This window comes from Bombyx mori, chromosome 6, assembly GCF_030269925.1.
Source record: "Bombyx mori chromosome 6, ASM3026992v2".
NCBI lineage: Eukaryota > Metazoa > Arthropoda > Insecta > Lepidoptera > Bombycidae > Bombyx > Bombyx mori.
This window is the reverse complement of record NC_085112.1, coordinates 8,806,907-8,825,065: the sequence shown is the minus strand read 5'-3', so window position 1 is coordinate 8,825,065 and position 18,159 is coordinate 8,806,907. Positions and strand designations below refer to the sequence as shown.

General features: G+C 43.1%; 1 protein-coding gene across 1 annotated transcript in view; it reads right to left on the bottom strand.

Annotated features, from left to right (window-relative positions):
* Positions 1–18,159, bottom strand: part of LOC101746400 (ATP-dependent RNA helicase DDX18) — a 26,315-nt gene extending 8,156 nt beyond the window's left edge. Inside the window, exons 1-4 of the mRNA XM_012694237.3 lie at positions 17,606–18,159; positions 15,792–17,443; positions 14,714–14,863; positions 14,067–14,231 (exon numbers count right to left, since the gene is read on the bottom strand). Coding sequence (XP_012549691.1) covers positions 14,067–14,231; positions 14,714–14,863; positions 15,792–16,041 — 565 coding nt within the window. The 5' untranslated portion in view covers positions 16,042–17,443; positions 17,606–18,159. The remainder of the gene's footprint in view (positions 1–14,066; positions 14,232–14,713; positions 14,864–15,791; positions 17,444–17,605) is intronic.

The window sequence follows — 18,159 nt, the reverse complement described above, 5'->3', positions numbered from 1 at the left end:
GTAAATTTTATACATTTTGTTTTTTTGTTATTTAATAACAGATTATTAACACTAAACCAATGTACCACGCGCGAGATAGCATCATTCACATCGTCATAATCTTCCAATTGTCGTTTAATTTTAAACAATAAGGATGTATCATCAGCGAATAATACGACCTCGTGACGGGTTTCAATAAACTTTGGTAAATCATTGATATACACAAGAAATAAGAAGGGACCCAATATGGAACCCTGAGGAACACCCATATTAAGTAAGACACCGGAAGATCTCTTTCCTTTAACGTCTACCTTTTGGATTCTTCCGGATAAATAAGATTTAATAAGTTCTAATGAAACGCCCCTAATACCATAATGGTGTAATTTCCTCAACAATGTATTATGCTCAACACAATCAAAAGCTTTAGATAAGTCGCAGAATACCCCAAGGGCATTATGCGATTCCTCCCAAGCCTGAAAAATATTTTTAATAAGATCTACACCTGCATCAATAGTCGAACGACCTCTAGTGAATCCATATTGTTTGTTATGAAGCAGGTTATTGGAATAGAAATGGTTCAAAAGCTGTTCCAAAATAATTTTTTCAAAAATTTTACTCAATGTAGGTAGTACTGAAATGGGTCTAAAGTTAGTGGGGTCAAAAGTACTACCAGATTTAAACAGAGGTATTATTTTACTATATTTCATTAGATCAGGAAACACACCATTATAAATACAGTCATTAAATATTGTAGCAAGGTAAGGTGCGATTATATCAATAATGGATTTTATAACCTTAATTGATATTCCCCATAAATCACCAGTTTTTTTAATATTAATGGTCTTGAAATTATCAATTATGTCCTTTATAGCAATATTTGTGAACTTAAAGTTAACACTGCATTCATCAACATGATCTTGCAGTAATGATTCGGCGACGGTAGGAGATGAAATTAAAGATTTTGTAGTAGAAGCTGGGATATCAGCAAAGTAGCGCTCAAAAGCACTGGCCACTTCTTGATGAGAAGTTATTATTTGATCATTGATTTTCAAAATTGATTCAGCATTGCTGTTTCTGACATTCCCAGTCTCCCTATTAATGATATTCCAAGTCATTTTAATTTTGTCAGGTGCATTTTTTATAAGTTTGCCTAAGTGCAATGACTTGGCCAATGTACAGACTTTTTTAAAAAGCTTGGAATATTTACAGACATACTCATGAAATGACTTATTATGATTATAGGATTTTTCATGATAAAGGTCATATAATCTCTGCCTACTTTTGTGAATTCCAACAGTATTATAGGATAGGATTCGATAGCCGTCAATGAGTGCGATAGCTTCGCAGTCCACTCGTTTGCCCAAGCATGATCTGAGCGGTAGCCCCGCACCCCGTTCTAAGAACTAGGCTTAGATATTTGTAGGTTTACCTAAATATTTTAAGGTGGGTGGCGCATTTATGTTGTAGATGTCTATGGGCTCCAGTAACCACTTAATTTCAGGTGGGCTGTGAGCTCGTCCACCCATCTAAGCAATTAAAAAGAAAAAATATATATATTCACGTATCCGTTTTTTTGTATAATTTGTTATGTGAATGAATAAAGTTCCTGTTTAATCAGACATCAACGATTTTAATTCCTCTGACAACATCATAAATGTAATAATATTTTATTTGTTGTCTCCTAAAGATAAATTAGATCAATCTCATTGGCCGTGGAAAAATGGCTGTCCTTCTACGGTATGTTTATGATCCTAATTTATTACTTAAAAAATCGTTATGAGTCCCGTCAGAATGGATCCATGGAATACAGTATTTAGCACCACATAAACAGACTACAGACGTTAGTTAAGATTCATATAGTTATTTGTATTTTATTACAAACACTCGTACAATGATTTTATATCTACTGGTAAAAAATTTAAGATTAACTACATATACTATCTGAAAATACTATCTAAGAGAATAATCTCTGACATAGATATGGTCCAAATCATGCTTTGGTTACTTGAAAGATGCTGTTAGATTATGACGTGGATATTTTGCATGTGTTTAGATATAATACACATGGGGTATATTTCAATAGGGAAGGAAAGAATTATATATGAGTAAAAAGTTATGTTTTTAACACAAATTTTATTAATTGACTCTGACTTGATGAGCTTCAAGAATTCCCATAAAGTTGATTTTTTTTTATCGCTTAGATAGGTGGACGAGCTTACAGTCCACCTGGTGTTAAGTGGCTACTGGAGCCCACAGACATCCACAACGTAAATGCGCCACCCACCTTGAGATATAAGTTCTAATGTCTCAAGTATAGTTACAACGGCTGCCCCACCCTTCAAACCGAAACGCATTACTGCTTCACGGCAGAAATAGGCAGAGAATTTTGCTCCCGCATCAAGGTCGATGTAAGTAAATATGTATGCAATAACGTAATGTGCAATACGTTGTATTACATTGACCTAATATCGTGACTAGGATCAGTAAGACCAATTTTTATATTAAACTATCTGACCCGGCAGACTTCGTAGTGCCTCAATCGATAAATAAAAGACCGACGGGGGACACATCAAAGGTAAAACAAAATTGTTATTTTTATTTAATTCCGAGCATTTTCATATTATTTATCTACCTTTTAAACCTTCTCTGGACTTCCACAAATAATTCAAGACCAAAATTAGCCAAATCGGTTCAGCCGTTCTCGAGTTTTAGCGAGACTAACGAACAGCAATTCATTTTTATATATAGAGATTATATTAAAGCGTTTTATTAGTTTTAGAACTATAATAATTTAGAAATCGATATTTCGATCGATATTTGATATTTTAATAAAAATATTCTTAACTCGGATAAGTTCTAAAACGTAAGGGGCGGGATTCCGCCGTTAGAATGAACGGTGATAAAATATAAGATAACAAAGATTATTTTGCCACACTACACAAAACAATTTTTTTAGAAGTTTAGAAGCAATCTCACCAACATTTTAATAATAAAAAATTACTATTGATATTTTAACAAAATTCATAATTTCAACGAACTTATAATCCGCTACCACCCGCATTGGTACAGGAGATTGACGTCTCAATTTTATTCCAGAACCGATGTCCGACCTATTAAATCTATTAATCCGGAACTCATTATTGATTCGCAGCAGATATTGGCAAGGGCGAATCCAGCTTTGGTGCCAGGAGGGGGTCACATAGTCATGGTCAAGTCAAGAGCTTATAATTTAATTTTGACAACAATAGATACAAGTAAAAAGTAGGTATGTTATTAATGTACGTAAGTACTGTACTTAAAAATATTTATTCTTTGTTGTACACTTGAAAAACTTAACACATAATAACTTGTACATATACACGTACATATTGTCATCTTCTCTAGAAGACATCCAGAGAAGCACTATCACGCCCGGAATGAGGCAGCTTATTTATATTCCATAACCGTGGTGAATGGTTTGTCATAACAGCTAGAGGTATGTCGAGGGGTATGACGCAAAACTCCGCAAAAGTGGTACGACAAGGGTTTCCAACAAACAAAATACAAACAGACAAAATACATATATTTAAATAACAAAATCAATTTTTCTTTTAAGTCTTCTCCCGAAACGCGTTATTACGTCATTTACGTCAACGGGTACGTTTTTATGAACGTGGAGAAGTGCCAGTCCGGTTAGGCGATCTTCAACCATTGAAGATCTTAGCCACGATTTAAGTCTGCGCAACGTAGAGAAAGACCTAGACGTTACGTAGTCGACAAGCGCGCGCGAGTGTGGCGCGGTAAAATTCAAATTTTTCAATTAAGGAGCAATATAAGGAGCAACAATATAGTGTGTCCTAAAATCATTATGTTCAATATGTGGTCCACCTAGGGACCAGCTCAGGGGGGGGGGTCATGACACCATGACCCCCCCCCTGGATCCGCCCTTGGATATTGGCAGGATTATGGTACCCGATCCGATCAAAATACGCTTTACCCTGAGTAGGTCGTACGTAAATGATGAATTTTGCGGGTGTTATTTTTATTATACGACTAGCCGTACTTGCCCGCTTCGCTGCGCATTTAAAATTAACATTATTATTAGGGAATCCAAAACTCATATAAATATTAGCCTATCCATTAAATACAAGTAATTTTCTAAATGGATACCAAGTTTCAAGTCAATCGGATGCATGGTTCAGTAGTTATAACGGAACATCCGTAAAAGTAATATTAATAAAGTAAAAAGTAATGTAATATTATTAAAAATTATACCTACATACAGTGGCGTACCTTTTTTTTTTTTTTTTTTTTTTTTTTTTTTTTTTTTTTTTTTTTTTTTTTTTTTTTTTTTTTTTTTTTTTTTTTAACGCTGGGGAATCCATCTACGGATACCCGGTCGAGGGGGGTAACGAACCGGGTTATGTCGGACTCCGGCGCCTCCTGAGAGGAAGAAGGGGAGAAGAGAAGGGCCGAGGTCCTTCACCTCCCCCAATTTCTCACAGGAGACTACGCCTTGAAAAAGGCGCGCGAAGCACTTGCCCCGCAGAACGACTACCGACTAAACCCCATCGAGCTCCACCACACCGACTACACGAAACTTACGGTACCGCGATGCGCGCCGAAAGTCTCGCCTTAGGCGGTACCCGTACCAATGTTAAGACGGGATTTCATCCCCGGGAAAATCCCGTAGAACCTCGTCTCGGGCGACACACCGTGAGCGGCGCACAGGAGCCACCTTGCACCGCTTCACCACCGGACCAACAGTCGAGTGCCGGGTGCGGGGGCTCCCGCACCCGGCACTCGACTAGACTCGATAGTCCCTACGAGGGCTGAGCGGCGGCCTCTCGCACGCGCCGTCCACCCCGCCTTCTGCGCTGAGGAGCCGAAGAGGGATCCCATTCCCTTTCGCGCTCCTCAGCCTCACGAAGCGCCATGACCAAGTCACAGAACCCAGCCATGGCCTCCCACGAACTCCGGTCCTCTACCATACGGGCGACGATAGCCCTCAAAGAGAGGTCCTGCCCCAACACCGCGACGAGGTTTCGCCGCGGGTGCTCCCACCGTGGGCACGCTTCTAGCGCGTGCTGAGCGTCATCGTTCGGGTGCCCGCACTGGTGGCAGCCCGGATGTGGCTCCCTTCTGCAGACTCTCCACAGATACCTCCCGAAGCATCCATGCCCCGAAAGGACCTGGGTGAGGCGAAAGGAGAGCTCACCATGTCGCCGGTCCGACCATGCCTCCAGCACAGGCACCAGTGCCTCGAGCGTGCGCTGACGAGTGGCCGAAGTTCGGCCGAGCTCCTCCAACAAGCGCTCTCTCCATTTGGCATACGCCAGACCACGCGCAGCATGCCTCCATCGATCGACAACCGACGGGCCGGGTGTCTGTTCCCGAGTCGAGGACTGTCTTCTCCGTCGGTATGTCGCGGCCAAGATTTCGGCCTCGAGGTCCCACGGTAAGGATCCGGCGAGGGCACAGGCCACATCCTGAGAGATGGTACGGTACCCCCTGATGACCCTCACCGCGAGCGCCCGCTGAGCTCTGAGCAGCAGAGCCGCGTTTCGCGCGGTAAGTGCGGGCGACCACACGGGAGCACCGTACAGGGCCATACTACGCACCACCCCCAGGTACAGTCGCCGGATACCGGCGCTGCATCCACCGGTGTTGGGAAGAAGACGGGTCAGCGCACCCGCCGTCCCCATCAGCCTTGGAACCAGCATTTTGAAATGGTGGTCGAATCTCCATTTGCTGTCCAACACAAGGCCCAAATACTTGAGCTTCGGCTGGACAGCAATGGTGACACCACCGACTACGAGATTCGCGCCTTGAGGCGGCCCCTCCCGAGCCGAGTGGAAGCACACTGCTTCGGATTTATGAAGGGCCACCTCGAGGCCGAGTCTCTTTATTCGACTCACCACAGTCGCTACACCTGCTACAGCCAGGATGGCTGCTGACCGGTAGTCGTCTCCGCGGGCCGTCACCAGCGTGTCGTCAGCGTAGCAAACCACTTCGACGCCACGCAGGTTAGCCCCACGGAGGACCCAGTCGAAGCCTATATCCCACAGGAGCGGACCCAGTACCGACCCCTGTGGAACCCCCCGCGACACTGTTTTCCGTCCCCACCCACTCCGCTCGGGGAAGACTACAGCCCGCCCTGAGAGATAATCTTCGATCAGATTGCGGAGACCGGTAGGCACGCGGTGAAATCGTAATGACTCCATGATCGTACTCCAGGGGATCGTGTTGAAGGCGTTGGCTATATCGATTGACACAGCCAATAGCACGCCCCCCCCAGAGCACGCCTGGTCGGTGAGGTCACGGACGCGCAAGACCGCGTCCACGGTCGACCGACCTCTCCGGAAGCCAAATTGGTTGGACGCTAGATTCGGCCCAATATTCTCCAGGTGCTGAACAAGACGCCCGGCAACGATACGCTCAAGGAGCTTACCGGCCTCGTCCAACACGACTATCGGGCGATACCCGGAGGGCTCATCTCTAGGGCGACCGTCCTTCGGGATGAGCACCAGCCGGCCCGTACGCCACGGCTCCGGGAACCTGCCCTCTCGGAGGCACTTGCTAAAAAGCCTTCGAAGTGCAGGTCCCAAACCATCTTCAGTTAGGGCGAGAGCCCATGCCTTGCTCGACAGACCGTCGGGGCCGGGCGCCGTGCGCTTCGAGCGCATCTTCGCCACCACCGCCTTGAATTCCGCCTGGGACACACCTTCCAGCTCTCCGCCGTCAGCGACCTGCACCGTTGCCATTACAGGAGGGACGAAAGCCGTTCCGGATGAGTCCGGAAATAGACCCCCGACCACCCGGTGCAAAGTCTCGGGTGGCAGTGTGCTGGTCGTAGGGGGAGCCCAAGGTCGAAGCGCATTGCGCGCCAGCCTGTAGGGCCGCCCCCATGGATCGCGATCGAGCGAGGCGAGTAGATCGTTCCAGGCGGCTTCCTTTGCCATTCCGATGGCCACGCAAAGGGCCCTCACCGCTGTCCTGTACACTACGTAAAGGCGGTCTTGCTCCTCCGGGTCTCGATGCGTCCTTCGACGTCGGCTCCGTTGGTACGCACGACGACTGACGTTGCACGACTGGCGCAGGTTGGCGATTTCCTCAGTCCACCAATGTACGCGGCGCTTAGGGGCGAGAGCTCTGATGCGGGGCATGGCGGCATCACACACCCGCGACATGGCCTCGCGCATACGTTCCGCCCCCACGCGTACGTCCATCGGCTCGCCAAGTGAGTCGAGGCGCCACGCCTGGACGACAGCCGCCTCGTGCAGCCGCTCGACATCTAGGCGCTTCTGGGCCCAACGAGGACCCTCCGCGCCTCCACCGAAGAATGAAGACGTTGACACCGCTCCTGGGGTCACAACGATGCTGAAACGGATGTAGCGGTGGTCGGAAAGCGTCTCCTCACCAACCATCACCGCCCAACCGCGGATGCGACACGCGACGTCCGGCGATGCGAACGTGACATCCACCACGGACCCGCCTAAACGTCTCACGCATGTGAATTCCGTGCCGCGGTTGAGTATGACGAGACCGCTTTCGACCAGCCACTCCTCCACCGCCCTTCCTCTGGGGCACGTCCTCGAGGAACCCCAAGCCGATGATTTGGCATTGAGGTCTCCGAGAACAAGCAACTGCCGGGAGTGCGACCTCCCAGTGACGCGGCTGAGCTCAAGGAGGAGGCCTTCAAACTCAGCAAGTGTCCTGTTGGGGGAGAAGTATACTCCCACCACGATCATCTCGGCCCAGAGGACGGCGACGAAGCTGCGACCCCTCTCAACGACGGCGAACTCGGGCGGAGCGCCCACACAACCACGACGGATAATGGCAACCCGGCCGTCAAGGTCAGCTGCCCAATCGGGACCCGTAAGGACCCGGTATGGCTCTGCAACCACCGCAAGGTGGGTCAATCCCTCCACCATGCTCTGAAACAAAAGGTCTTGAGCCCTGGCGGAGTGATTGAGATTCCCCTGGAGAACACGAAGGACGTCTGTCATGACTGGGCGTCCATCGGTGTCGCCGAGGCCATACCGGGCCGACTCCGCGCGCTCTCAAGCGTGGCGAAATCCTGCCGTCGTTGTCTCTGTCTCGGGGGCTTGGCGCAAGCCTTGCCCCCGGAGACGTGGTCCGCCGGTCTGCCAGCAGAGACACAAACGGTGCAGTGCGGCGCCAACGAGCAGCCAGAGGCCACGTGACCGGCCTGGCCGCACCGGTAGCAATCCCGGCTGCGGTCAACTGACGACGGGCAACGTGCGCTCACGTGGCCCAGCTCGTGGCACCGAAAGCACTGCAGCCTCCTGGCCTCCAACAAATGAGCGCGGAGTACGCTCCAGCCAATCCTCAGCTTGGGGACTGCTGCGATTTTCGCAGCTGTTGAGACCGGGCATCGAACTAAGACTTGGCCCATCCCGCCTGGACCGGACTTTATTTCCCCGACCTTGATACTCTCAGACGGGCACCCCCCGATTTTGGCGAGCTCATCGGTGATCTCCTCACGCGACACCGAGTCGTCGAGGCCACTGATGCGCATCGCTGCAGTCACCGATGGCCTGGAGATTTCGACGCCCTCCGCGGGCAGAATTTCTTTCAGCCTATTCGCCAGGAGATCAGCCTTCTCCACTTGATCGTCTCCATCTACCACCAGGACCTTGGCACCAGTTAAAGAGGACCGAATCCTCTGGACCGGGATGCCTAACGATTCTAGGTCGATCTTTGCCCTCGCTTCCGCAAGGACGGACCGATATGTAAGGCCGCGGCTTGCGGCTTCTGGCTGTAGTTTTAATACCACAGCCTGAGAACGCGGAGCTCGAAGCCGCTTCTTCGTCCTCTTCTTTGAAGACGGTGCTTTCTCCTCCGGTGGAACAGCTGCGGCTGTTTTCACGACCTTCCCCCTTGACTTAGCACCCCTACGGGTGACCGTGGACCAGCTTTCGGTTAAAACAACTGGAGCCGGAGGGAAGGCACCCAGTTCGGACAGGGGTGCTAGCACCGTGGTCTTACGTCTAGGGCCTTGTGTCTTCTTATTCGCGGAGGGCGGCAATGCTGCTTGTACCGATGTTGATTCCAGCGTAGCATCAACGATGAGAGGAGGGTCTGGCGATTTCTCACAGGTCTTCCGTCTATCCGCCGCCAAGGGTGGCCTGATGCGAGGCTCCGGGGGCAGCCGCATCTCCAGACTCGCAAAGCGAGCGTCAACCATGGTGCCGACGGCACGCATAATGCGTTGGACACGTAGCTCCTCCTGGTCCTCTGTCGTGTTGCTTGAAGCTGGGGCTGGGGTTTCGACTGGGTTGGACAACGTCAAAGCCCGTGAGATGCGCGCCAGCTCCTTGCGTACCTCCTGCAGCTCCTGTCGGAGCTGTAAAATCTCCTCCTGCTGACCGGCGTTTACCGCTCGCAGCCTTTCCGTCTCTTGGGCCGCGGGACGGTTCGCCAGCTCTTCTGTGACCTCCATTATTGTCACCGCCAATTCCTTTAGGGCACGTTGATACGTACTCTTCAGGTTGCCGGGCTTACTGCATACCTTCAGGGCCATCGCAGCACTCTCCTTCAGACGACACTCAGGATCCTTTTTAGAGCTCCCTTCCGTGGCTTTTGCGCTTCTTACTTCGCGCATACTACTCATGCTACCGGTGGCCTTTATCTCAGAGCGCTGAGTTTTAAGACACGTCTGTTTGTCCACAGTCAGACCAGTGGTCGGCAGACGACCACGCCCTCTCTTTGATTGCGGCATGACACCACCTTTGCCAGTAGAGGCTGCTCCGTCAGAGCCGGAACTGCTTCCAAGCTCGTCACTACTGATCGTCAGTACTCTTTTTCGCTGTCTGCGTGTCGGCGAAGAGCGGGCCGACGAATGGGCCGACCCAGCTGTGGCCATACTATCGTCCGACACGAGAGCGGTTCCGGACGATCTCCCTTCACTGTCCTTAACGGACCCTATAGCTACTACGTCCTTCGCGGACTCGTTCTTCCTACTTATGTCCTTCAAGGACCCTGCTCCTTTTTTGACGCCGTCCTTCCCGGACCTTATCTCAGTGCAGTTTGTGCCCCCCCCAGAATACGAGGGGCTGCGCACTACCGACGAGTCGGTAGTACGGAGGGATTCTCCCGCTTGGCGGGTACCCTCCTGGGGTATTACTCTTTGCAAACTGGACATCTTCATTGGTTTCCCTTTGTTTTTTTTGCCCGGGGTGCGGTCCCCTGGGACACCCTAGCGACCGGTCGCCCACCGGCCATGCATCCTCTCACCGGGTGTCAAAGCTTAGGATTAGGATTGAAATGAAAAGAAGAAGAAAATAAAACTAATAAAACCAAAAATAAAAACCAAAGGCGAAGAAAGACAGGATAGAGAATAACACAAAATGATAAACCAAACAGTAAAACGAAGAAAGTTACAGATTACAAATCAAAATATAAATAAAACAAATGAAGATAACAAAAAGACAGTAAATAAATTAACGAAATAATCAAAAGGAAAAGAATAAAAGGTGGAGGCCCACGCATCTCCAGGAGGACCACCCTTCAACGAGTGAAGGGGGAGGAGAGCTTGGACCCCCGGAGCTGGTTTTGATACAGTGGCGTACCTAAGGGGGGGCGGTGGGTGCGGTCCGCATCGGGCGGCACTTACCCTGGGGCGGCATTTTAGCATTTACTTTTAGTTGTATAAAGCAATTTATTCATTTCATATTTATTTTCTTTCTTGAATAATAAATGATTATTATAAGTTTAATATTTGATTTATATAAATTATGATTAACTATATGATTTCGAATATTATTCATCGGTGTATATAAATGCATATTACTTAGTTTAAATTTTGAATTCAAGAACAAGGTAATAATTTGATTTTATTGTATTCATTAAAATTCTTTGAATTCGTAAAAGTATCTTTTCGATTTTGTTCGGCAATTTTTCCTAACTAAATTTTTTTAATATCAGTTTATAAATGTCATTTCTTTTGAAAAGTTTATATGATTACTTTGAAGTAATATATCAATATTTTTTTATTCATCGATTTTTCTTTTGAAAAGCAGGGCCGGCGGAAGGCGGTCTGCTAGGTCTGCAAAGCATTAGGGCGCCGGCATAAGAACTATCTTTTTCAAACAACAAAATCTAAACGAGACAAAACAAAAATACTGACGAACTCATTTGCGAGTTCTGAAATTGTAGATAAATATTCTCAGTCCGTTTTGAAGAATTGTATTTGGATTGATAAATTGCACCGCTCATATGCCCGTGTAAACTACCAGTTGACATGGACTTGGCATTATACACGATTTTTCTAGTATGAAAGCTAGAAGAGTAGATATTATATAAATATGTTTACGAGTGCATTACGAGTGCATACGTGCATAAGTCTAAAAAATTTACTCTGTGTATTAATTAATATTTATTAAATAACTTAATAATTTATTTATGTGTATTAATTTATAAAAACCACTATTTGATTGACTTATAATAGAAAGAGCGGCAGACTGGAGATCGCCCCGGGCGGCAAAAGTTCTAGGTACGCCACTGCCTACATATTTATTAAAGTCTCAGCAAAAATTAAAAAATTCTATTCGAAATGGCCACCTTTGGTTTAACAGGTCTTTAATCTATTTGGTCAAGAATCTATGGATTTACGCACTGTTTCCAAGGGAAATTTCGCCACTGCTTGCTCCAAAGATTTTTTAAGAGACTCATTTTTTTCCCTACCTAAGCTGATAGCCTTGAGAGCTCAATGTCGCCGTGTCGTTTAGAGCAGGCTATGTCCTCTAAAACTGACCATAATTTGAAGTCTAAAGGGTTGAGGTCTGGGCTAGATGAGGGCCAGTCTTCAGCTCTTATAAAGTCCGGAACGGTGCTGTTGTATCAAGCAGGTAGACAGCGGCTTGGCTCTGCCCTTGGCGTTGCTGACGTCCATGAGCGACGGTGACCACTTTCCATCAGGTGGGCCGTATGCTCGTCTGCCTACAAAGGCAATAAAAAAACCCACTTTGTGCAAGGCGATCACTGCAATCCTATTTTCTATAACACCCCATTCCATATTGTAATTTGATAATGCAAACGAAAAAATATGAAAAATGGCGCAAAATCGAAAGAAGTTTTTAAAATAATATACGTGTTCCAAATTCAAAATATGTAATTAGAAAGTTGAAAAAGAGAAAAGTTTTTATGTAGGTAACAGTATTTATGGCCAGACTAGTTATAAACTATCAGCGAGGTTATTAATGTGTGTAAGTTGACACCTCTAACCTATTCGGGATTTTTTGCAAGAATCGTTTAAGTATAAACACACATTATCGAAGAGTAAACAAATGTGTGTTTTTACTTGTTTATTTATCACGCTCTCAAAGGTCGTAGGTTCGAGATATCATACTTTTAATGTACTTTAGGATGAGTGTTTATGGTCGTTCACTGATTTCATTATCATCTGAATAACAATTTTATCATTAATAGCATGTGATGAGCAATCTGCCTAAACTTTCATAAATATTAACTTTTTATTAATGTAAAGGCACATACGGCAGTGTGCTATCCTGTGGGGTCTCCTCTTATTTGAACTGAACTTATCAAGGACACACTTTTAGAACACGATTATGTTCGTTTTTCCCCTCCGGGCGTATTTGGAAATTGACCCTTATGACCTTCGATCAATAATAGTAACTAGATAAAGGGATACGTACAAAATTAAAGCAAAAACTGTCCGCGTGAATATATACTTATATAGCTACATTCGTTTACTAACAAACGGAGAAAAAAGTTTTGAAACACTTTTACGTTCAAACTAATAACAACTATGGCACCTAGTACTAAAGTCACAAATCTCCAAAACATTATCTAATACTTACGATCATTCGTCACATAAAACGAGCAAAGCAATAAATTACTTCTGTCACTTACCAATAAAAATACATATTTTAAACAACTTTTAATGTTAAATCAATCTTAACAGGCAACAAATAAAGTAAATTTTCCCTTAATTGCTCTGAGAACTAACATCGTTTTGCTTTATTTATTTTTGCTTCTTGAAATGCCGATTTCTATTTACTACAGGAGGTAAGGGAGTCGCGCTTAACACTAAAATAATTTATTATTGAATTAAAGTAAAAGTTTAGTTGTTTACTTTTTATGTTTTGGAAATGTATGTTTGTTAGTATCTATACATTACTTATTATTTTATTAGCGTTACGTTTTTGTGTAATATATATTTTTAAGTTTTCGCGACCAGTGCACATAATAAAACAACGTTTAAACGGTTTCAAGCGTGGTATTTTTATTACAATGTTTCGGCCACGTTTCAGTAGCCGTGAGCACGGAAGGCAAAGATGTCCAGTGTCAATAAACGGAGATATTAGCTGGCTTATAAAAGTCATCTCTTGTTTCTCTGGCGACAATCGAGATCCATTCTGCACACGTGATTGCTAGGAAAGCTAAAATAAAAATGCAAAGCTAAGTATCTAATGAGAGTCCAACAAACAGACACAAAAGCAGCATTAACCAATTTTAACCAACTAATTTTGAAGTGCTGCTAACAAATTTAAAAAAATTATTACAACACAAATCTACTCCATGCATTTATTGTTCTGTTAAGCAAAAGTTTGTCCATGTGTTGGCCGAGCCTTGGCCAACATTTGTAGCGGTGGTTAAAAATCGGTAATTTTGTTCAAAGTTTAATATTATTTATAAGTTTAAAGCTTACAATATAGTTTATACTTCATGTACTTACCGAAAGTAAGATATTCCGGCCGTTAAATTGCTTTTTCGGGCCTTATTTTTGCAACTTTTGAACACACTGCGGTATTGTGAGACGGGTAGACATTGGCTGTGTTTGAAGTGAACTAAACAAAATAAGAGCTCACATTTCAAGTGCGCTGTTATTTGACGAGACGGATTTTATGCACCGACCCGAAATCTAGTTACTATTGTTGATCGAAGCTTATGACTATACCAGTGAATAGGTTCGTTTTTCTGGGATGGAGAGCTCAAGCTCTTTAGGTGCATTTGAGCATAATAATATATATTACTATACCTACCAACCACCTTTCTATGACTAACATAGTTTCTATGAGGTAAAAATAGGCTGATGAAATATACAAAAAACATGTACTTACTTGGAAGTTTTTCCAGTATTCCATTTACATGCTTTTCAAAGCCAGATTCTAACAGTTTATCAGCTTCATCAATTATAAGACATTTCAGATTTTTGCAATTAAATGTGTTTGTGGTTTGTAAATGATCAAGAAGTCTTCCAGGAGTACTCACTACAATATTCATGCCTAAAATAAAATAAAAATTGAGAGAAGCATTTTGGACACTTGTATGTGCGTTTTTATTAGAAAAATTGGTATGACTGCAGAATTTACCTATATAATATACCTATAATATACCTGCCTGCAGAATTTCAAAACAGACATTTCCTCATTTGCATGGTTGCATCATTCGATATAGGTTTGGTATCTTATCCTTTAAAACAGAATTTGTTTACTACGTTATGTAATATGGAATGGTTACATTGTTCATTATTTGTCTACATCTTTTATTTTAAAGCATTTAAGGGTTAATGCTTTTGCATTAATGTTCTGAGTAATTATCAGTTGACATTTTCGTGTATGACTTTAATAGATTCATAACATAGGGTGGACTAATAGCTCAGCTCATATTGAAAAATATTAAAAATGTCAACCAATATACTTATTTTACATCTGAACGACTTTTTCATGTATTTCTATTATTCTAGAAATAAGAAATCTTTACACACCTTTTTGTAGCTTGGACACATCCTTATTTTTTTTCTCACCTCCAACAATCAAGCAATGTGAAATATCAATATCTGTCAAGAGTCTCTTTAGTACTTCAAATGTCTGCAGAGCTAATTCTCTTGTTGGAGATAGAATGATGCAACCTGTACCTAAAATTCACTTAGCCGATGAAGTTTAATATGCTATGGGATTCTTTTACACTTTTTAATTTAAGTAAATAGTGACAACAGCATTAGCACCAAGCATCTCCTTTCTGAACTATTGTTTATTTTCTCATCAAATAATAGCCGAATAGGCTCACAGTTGTTAGTATTCAAAATGTAAAATTGTAGTCATGAAAATGAGGTTTGGATTTTATTTTACTTATTATTTTTGTTTTCAAGAAAACCATTAGCTATCCATAGTTATGTTTAAAGATTGTATATAGCTAAGAAGATACCAAGGATAATCAAATTATACATAGCAAGTAGTAAAAAAGAATTGATGCATAACAAAAAAAAAATGTAAATATTATAGTACTAACATTATAAAATGTAAGTTTATATATTTCGATGTCTGTTACCTAATCACTTAAAAAGACTAAACAAAATTGGATAAAATTTAGCTAGTTTTTTTTTTATTGCATAGATGAGTGGACGAGCTCCCAGCCCATCTGGTGTTAAGTGGTTACTGGAGCCCATAGACATTCACAACGTAAATGCGCCGTCCACCTTGTAAGGATAGTTTATAACCTGTGTTATAATAACATGGATACTATTTATCATGGTAAATAATATGACCAAAGCAACAGTGGGTATTTCTGCTGTAATAAATATGAACATATTATTTACTGGTTTGCTATATACTACTGGGCATATCTAGTACTACATAAAGACATTAATAATAAAATGCAAATGCAAATGAAACAGTAAATGAAAGGATGAAGGATACTACTACTACATATGAATGAGAGGGAAGTAACAAAATCCTTTTCATCCCCAGGCCCAGGAAAGGTAAAATAGTACTTTTATCATAAGCTTTATCTACCTTCCGAAATACCTTCCCAAATAACTATTGATTAAATATAATTCCACTTACCATGTTTTAGTGTAAATCCAAGTTTAATAAGTTGATCTACAGCAGGTATTAAGAAAGCTAATGTTTTTCCACTTCCTGTTTTAGCTGCACCTATAAGGTCCTTCTGTTGTAATAAATAGGGCATTGCCTGAGCTTGGATACGTGTAGGTCTTTGAAACCCCATTTGTCTTAACGTAGAAAGAATTCTACAGTCGATTTTACCTTTGAGCATGGAAAATGTACACTTAGGATAAATATCGTTAGCGCTCATTTTTTTTCAATTAACAATTGTTGCTGAATTTTAATTTATGTATTAAGTAACAAAACAATATTTATGTCGATTTTAGACATCGAATTTGTAAAATAATGTAAAGTAACCTATATTTTTTCTTAAAATATATTAGTGATAATCTATGGTTTACACTATATCATAGATGGTAAACTAGAATAGATCCATAGGACCTATCATACCATTTTGAATGCTATTGTACGAAACTAAGTCTTTAAATCATTTATTACTGGTGGTAGGACCTCTTGTGAGTCCGCGCGGGTAGGTACCACCGCCCTGCCTATTTCTGCCGTGAAGCAGTAATGCGTTTCGGTTTGAAGGGTAGGGCAGCCGTTGTAACACTGAGACCTTAGAACTTATATCTCAAGGTGGGTGGCGCATTTACGTTGTAGATGTCTATGGGCTCCAGTAACCGCTTAACACCAGCTCGTCCAGCCATCTAATCAATAAATAAAAAAAAAAGGCGGCCTATGGAGCAGGTAGCTTTATATGTACAAGTACCTACTTAAAGTTTATTTGTCAGTGTAAGTGTGCTTCTACAGAGTGTGCTGCAACGGCTCCCGGAAACTGTGACTGCCAGGTGGTATAATACTAACGTAAAGTCTAAAGCTTTAATAGCAGTACTGCTGATTTCTGACCGAAAAATCACTCACGATTAGTACTCCAATCTAGGATTCCCTGTACTATTGGAACCAGTGTGCTTAATGCGACTTTTGAACGTTCTCAATAGCAATATAACTCAAATTTGTATGCAGTTGGAACAGCGCCCCTAGCTAACTAGCTACAAGCATAAGCAAACATTCCAACTCCATACAATTTTACATTAACATATAAGCTACCGAGAATGTTCAAAAACTCGCACTAAACACACATATATTATCCTTTTTTTTGTTTCTTTACCTCATCGTTGATAGCCAACTTTGCGGAGATCGCTAGGTGAGCTCACGAGATCAACCTGTTGTGGGATATGGGAAGTGTGGTGGTGTCAGGTTGCAGTCAGCTGGGCTAACTACTATAATTAAAAAGAAATTCGAGCAGGGCACCTCATATTATGTATCCGCGTCTAGGGGGCACGCGGGATACATGGAACTTGACTATCTGCTGATGTTGGGAGCAAATCGCGGGCCCAAAGATGTTTTTAGGACCATACCTAAGAAACGAATCCTCTTGCACTCTCTGACCCGACGTCCTATCTCCGCTTCCCGCAGTCAACACTATAACTAGACTCGCGGCGCCACCCCGAGGACGCCCGACCGACGGGTCGTCAACGACCAACAACGACATTCTCACTGGCGTTGCCATTGGTGCTAATGTGCGGCGCAGTCACGACCCCCTCAGGTTGAGGAGCACTAGCAAATGCATCAAAGAGTCAGTCAATGTGACACTAAAAATATTAAAATTTAATTTTTTTAATGTTTTTGCATTGGTCGCAATTTAACAATTAACGACTGGTTATGGGAAACAACGGTTTTTTGGGAATGAAAGAGCGACTACCAGTGGCTTTCGCTTTAAATTGCATATTAATACCTATATTAATAATACTAACCTTTATGTATATATCCTATATACTGATTTACTACGCTTTTCGTGAAGAATGTGAGAAAATATACTGTGTACTAGCCAATAAGATTTTAGTAACTGAAAGGCAGCGCATGCCGTTAACCGTAATCAATTTTAATAGGGCATAAATACTAAAAGTACCAATAATAGATCAGATATCACCAGCGCCCTCTGTTGCGAAAATACCTGCTATTTAGATTAAAAGATCTTACTGTAAAAGTGTATGGCCACTCATGATGCAACAAGAACTACCAATCTCTAGCTACTACTACGATGTCTGATGGCTAGGGCAGCTTTATTACAATACTATTCCAACATTCAGTTCATGCTAGTTAGTTGCCACATTAAAATTTTTTTTTTTAATTAACCACTATTAGGCGGACTGAGCTTTTTAACACATCCACTACAGAGAATACATTTACTGTTTAAGGTTCAATTCCATTAAATAAGCAAGTGGTTGTTCAATTTTGATGGTTAAGATAGTAGCCAAATTGAAGCAAGCAACTTTATATTTGTTCAATTCTAGGTAATGACATTGAC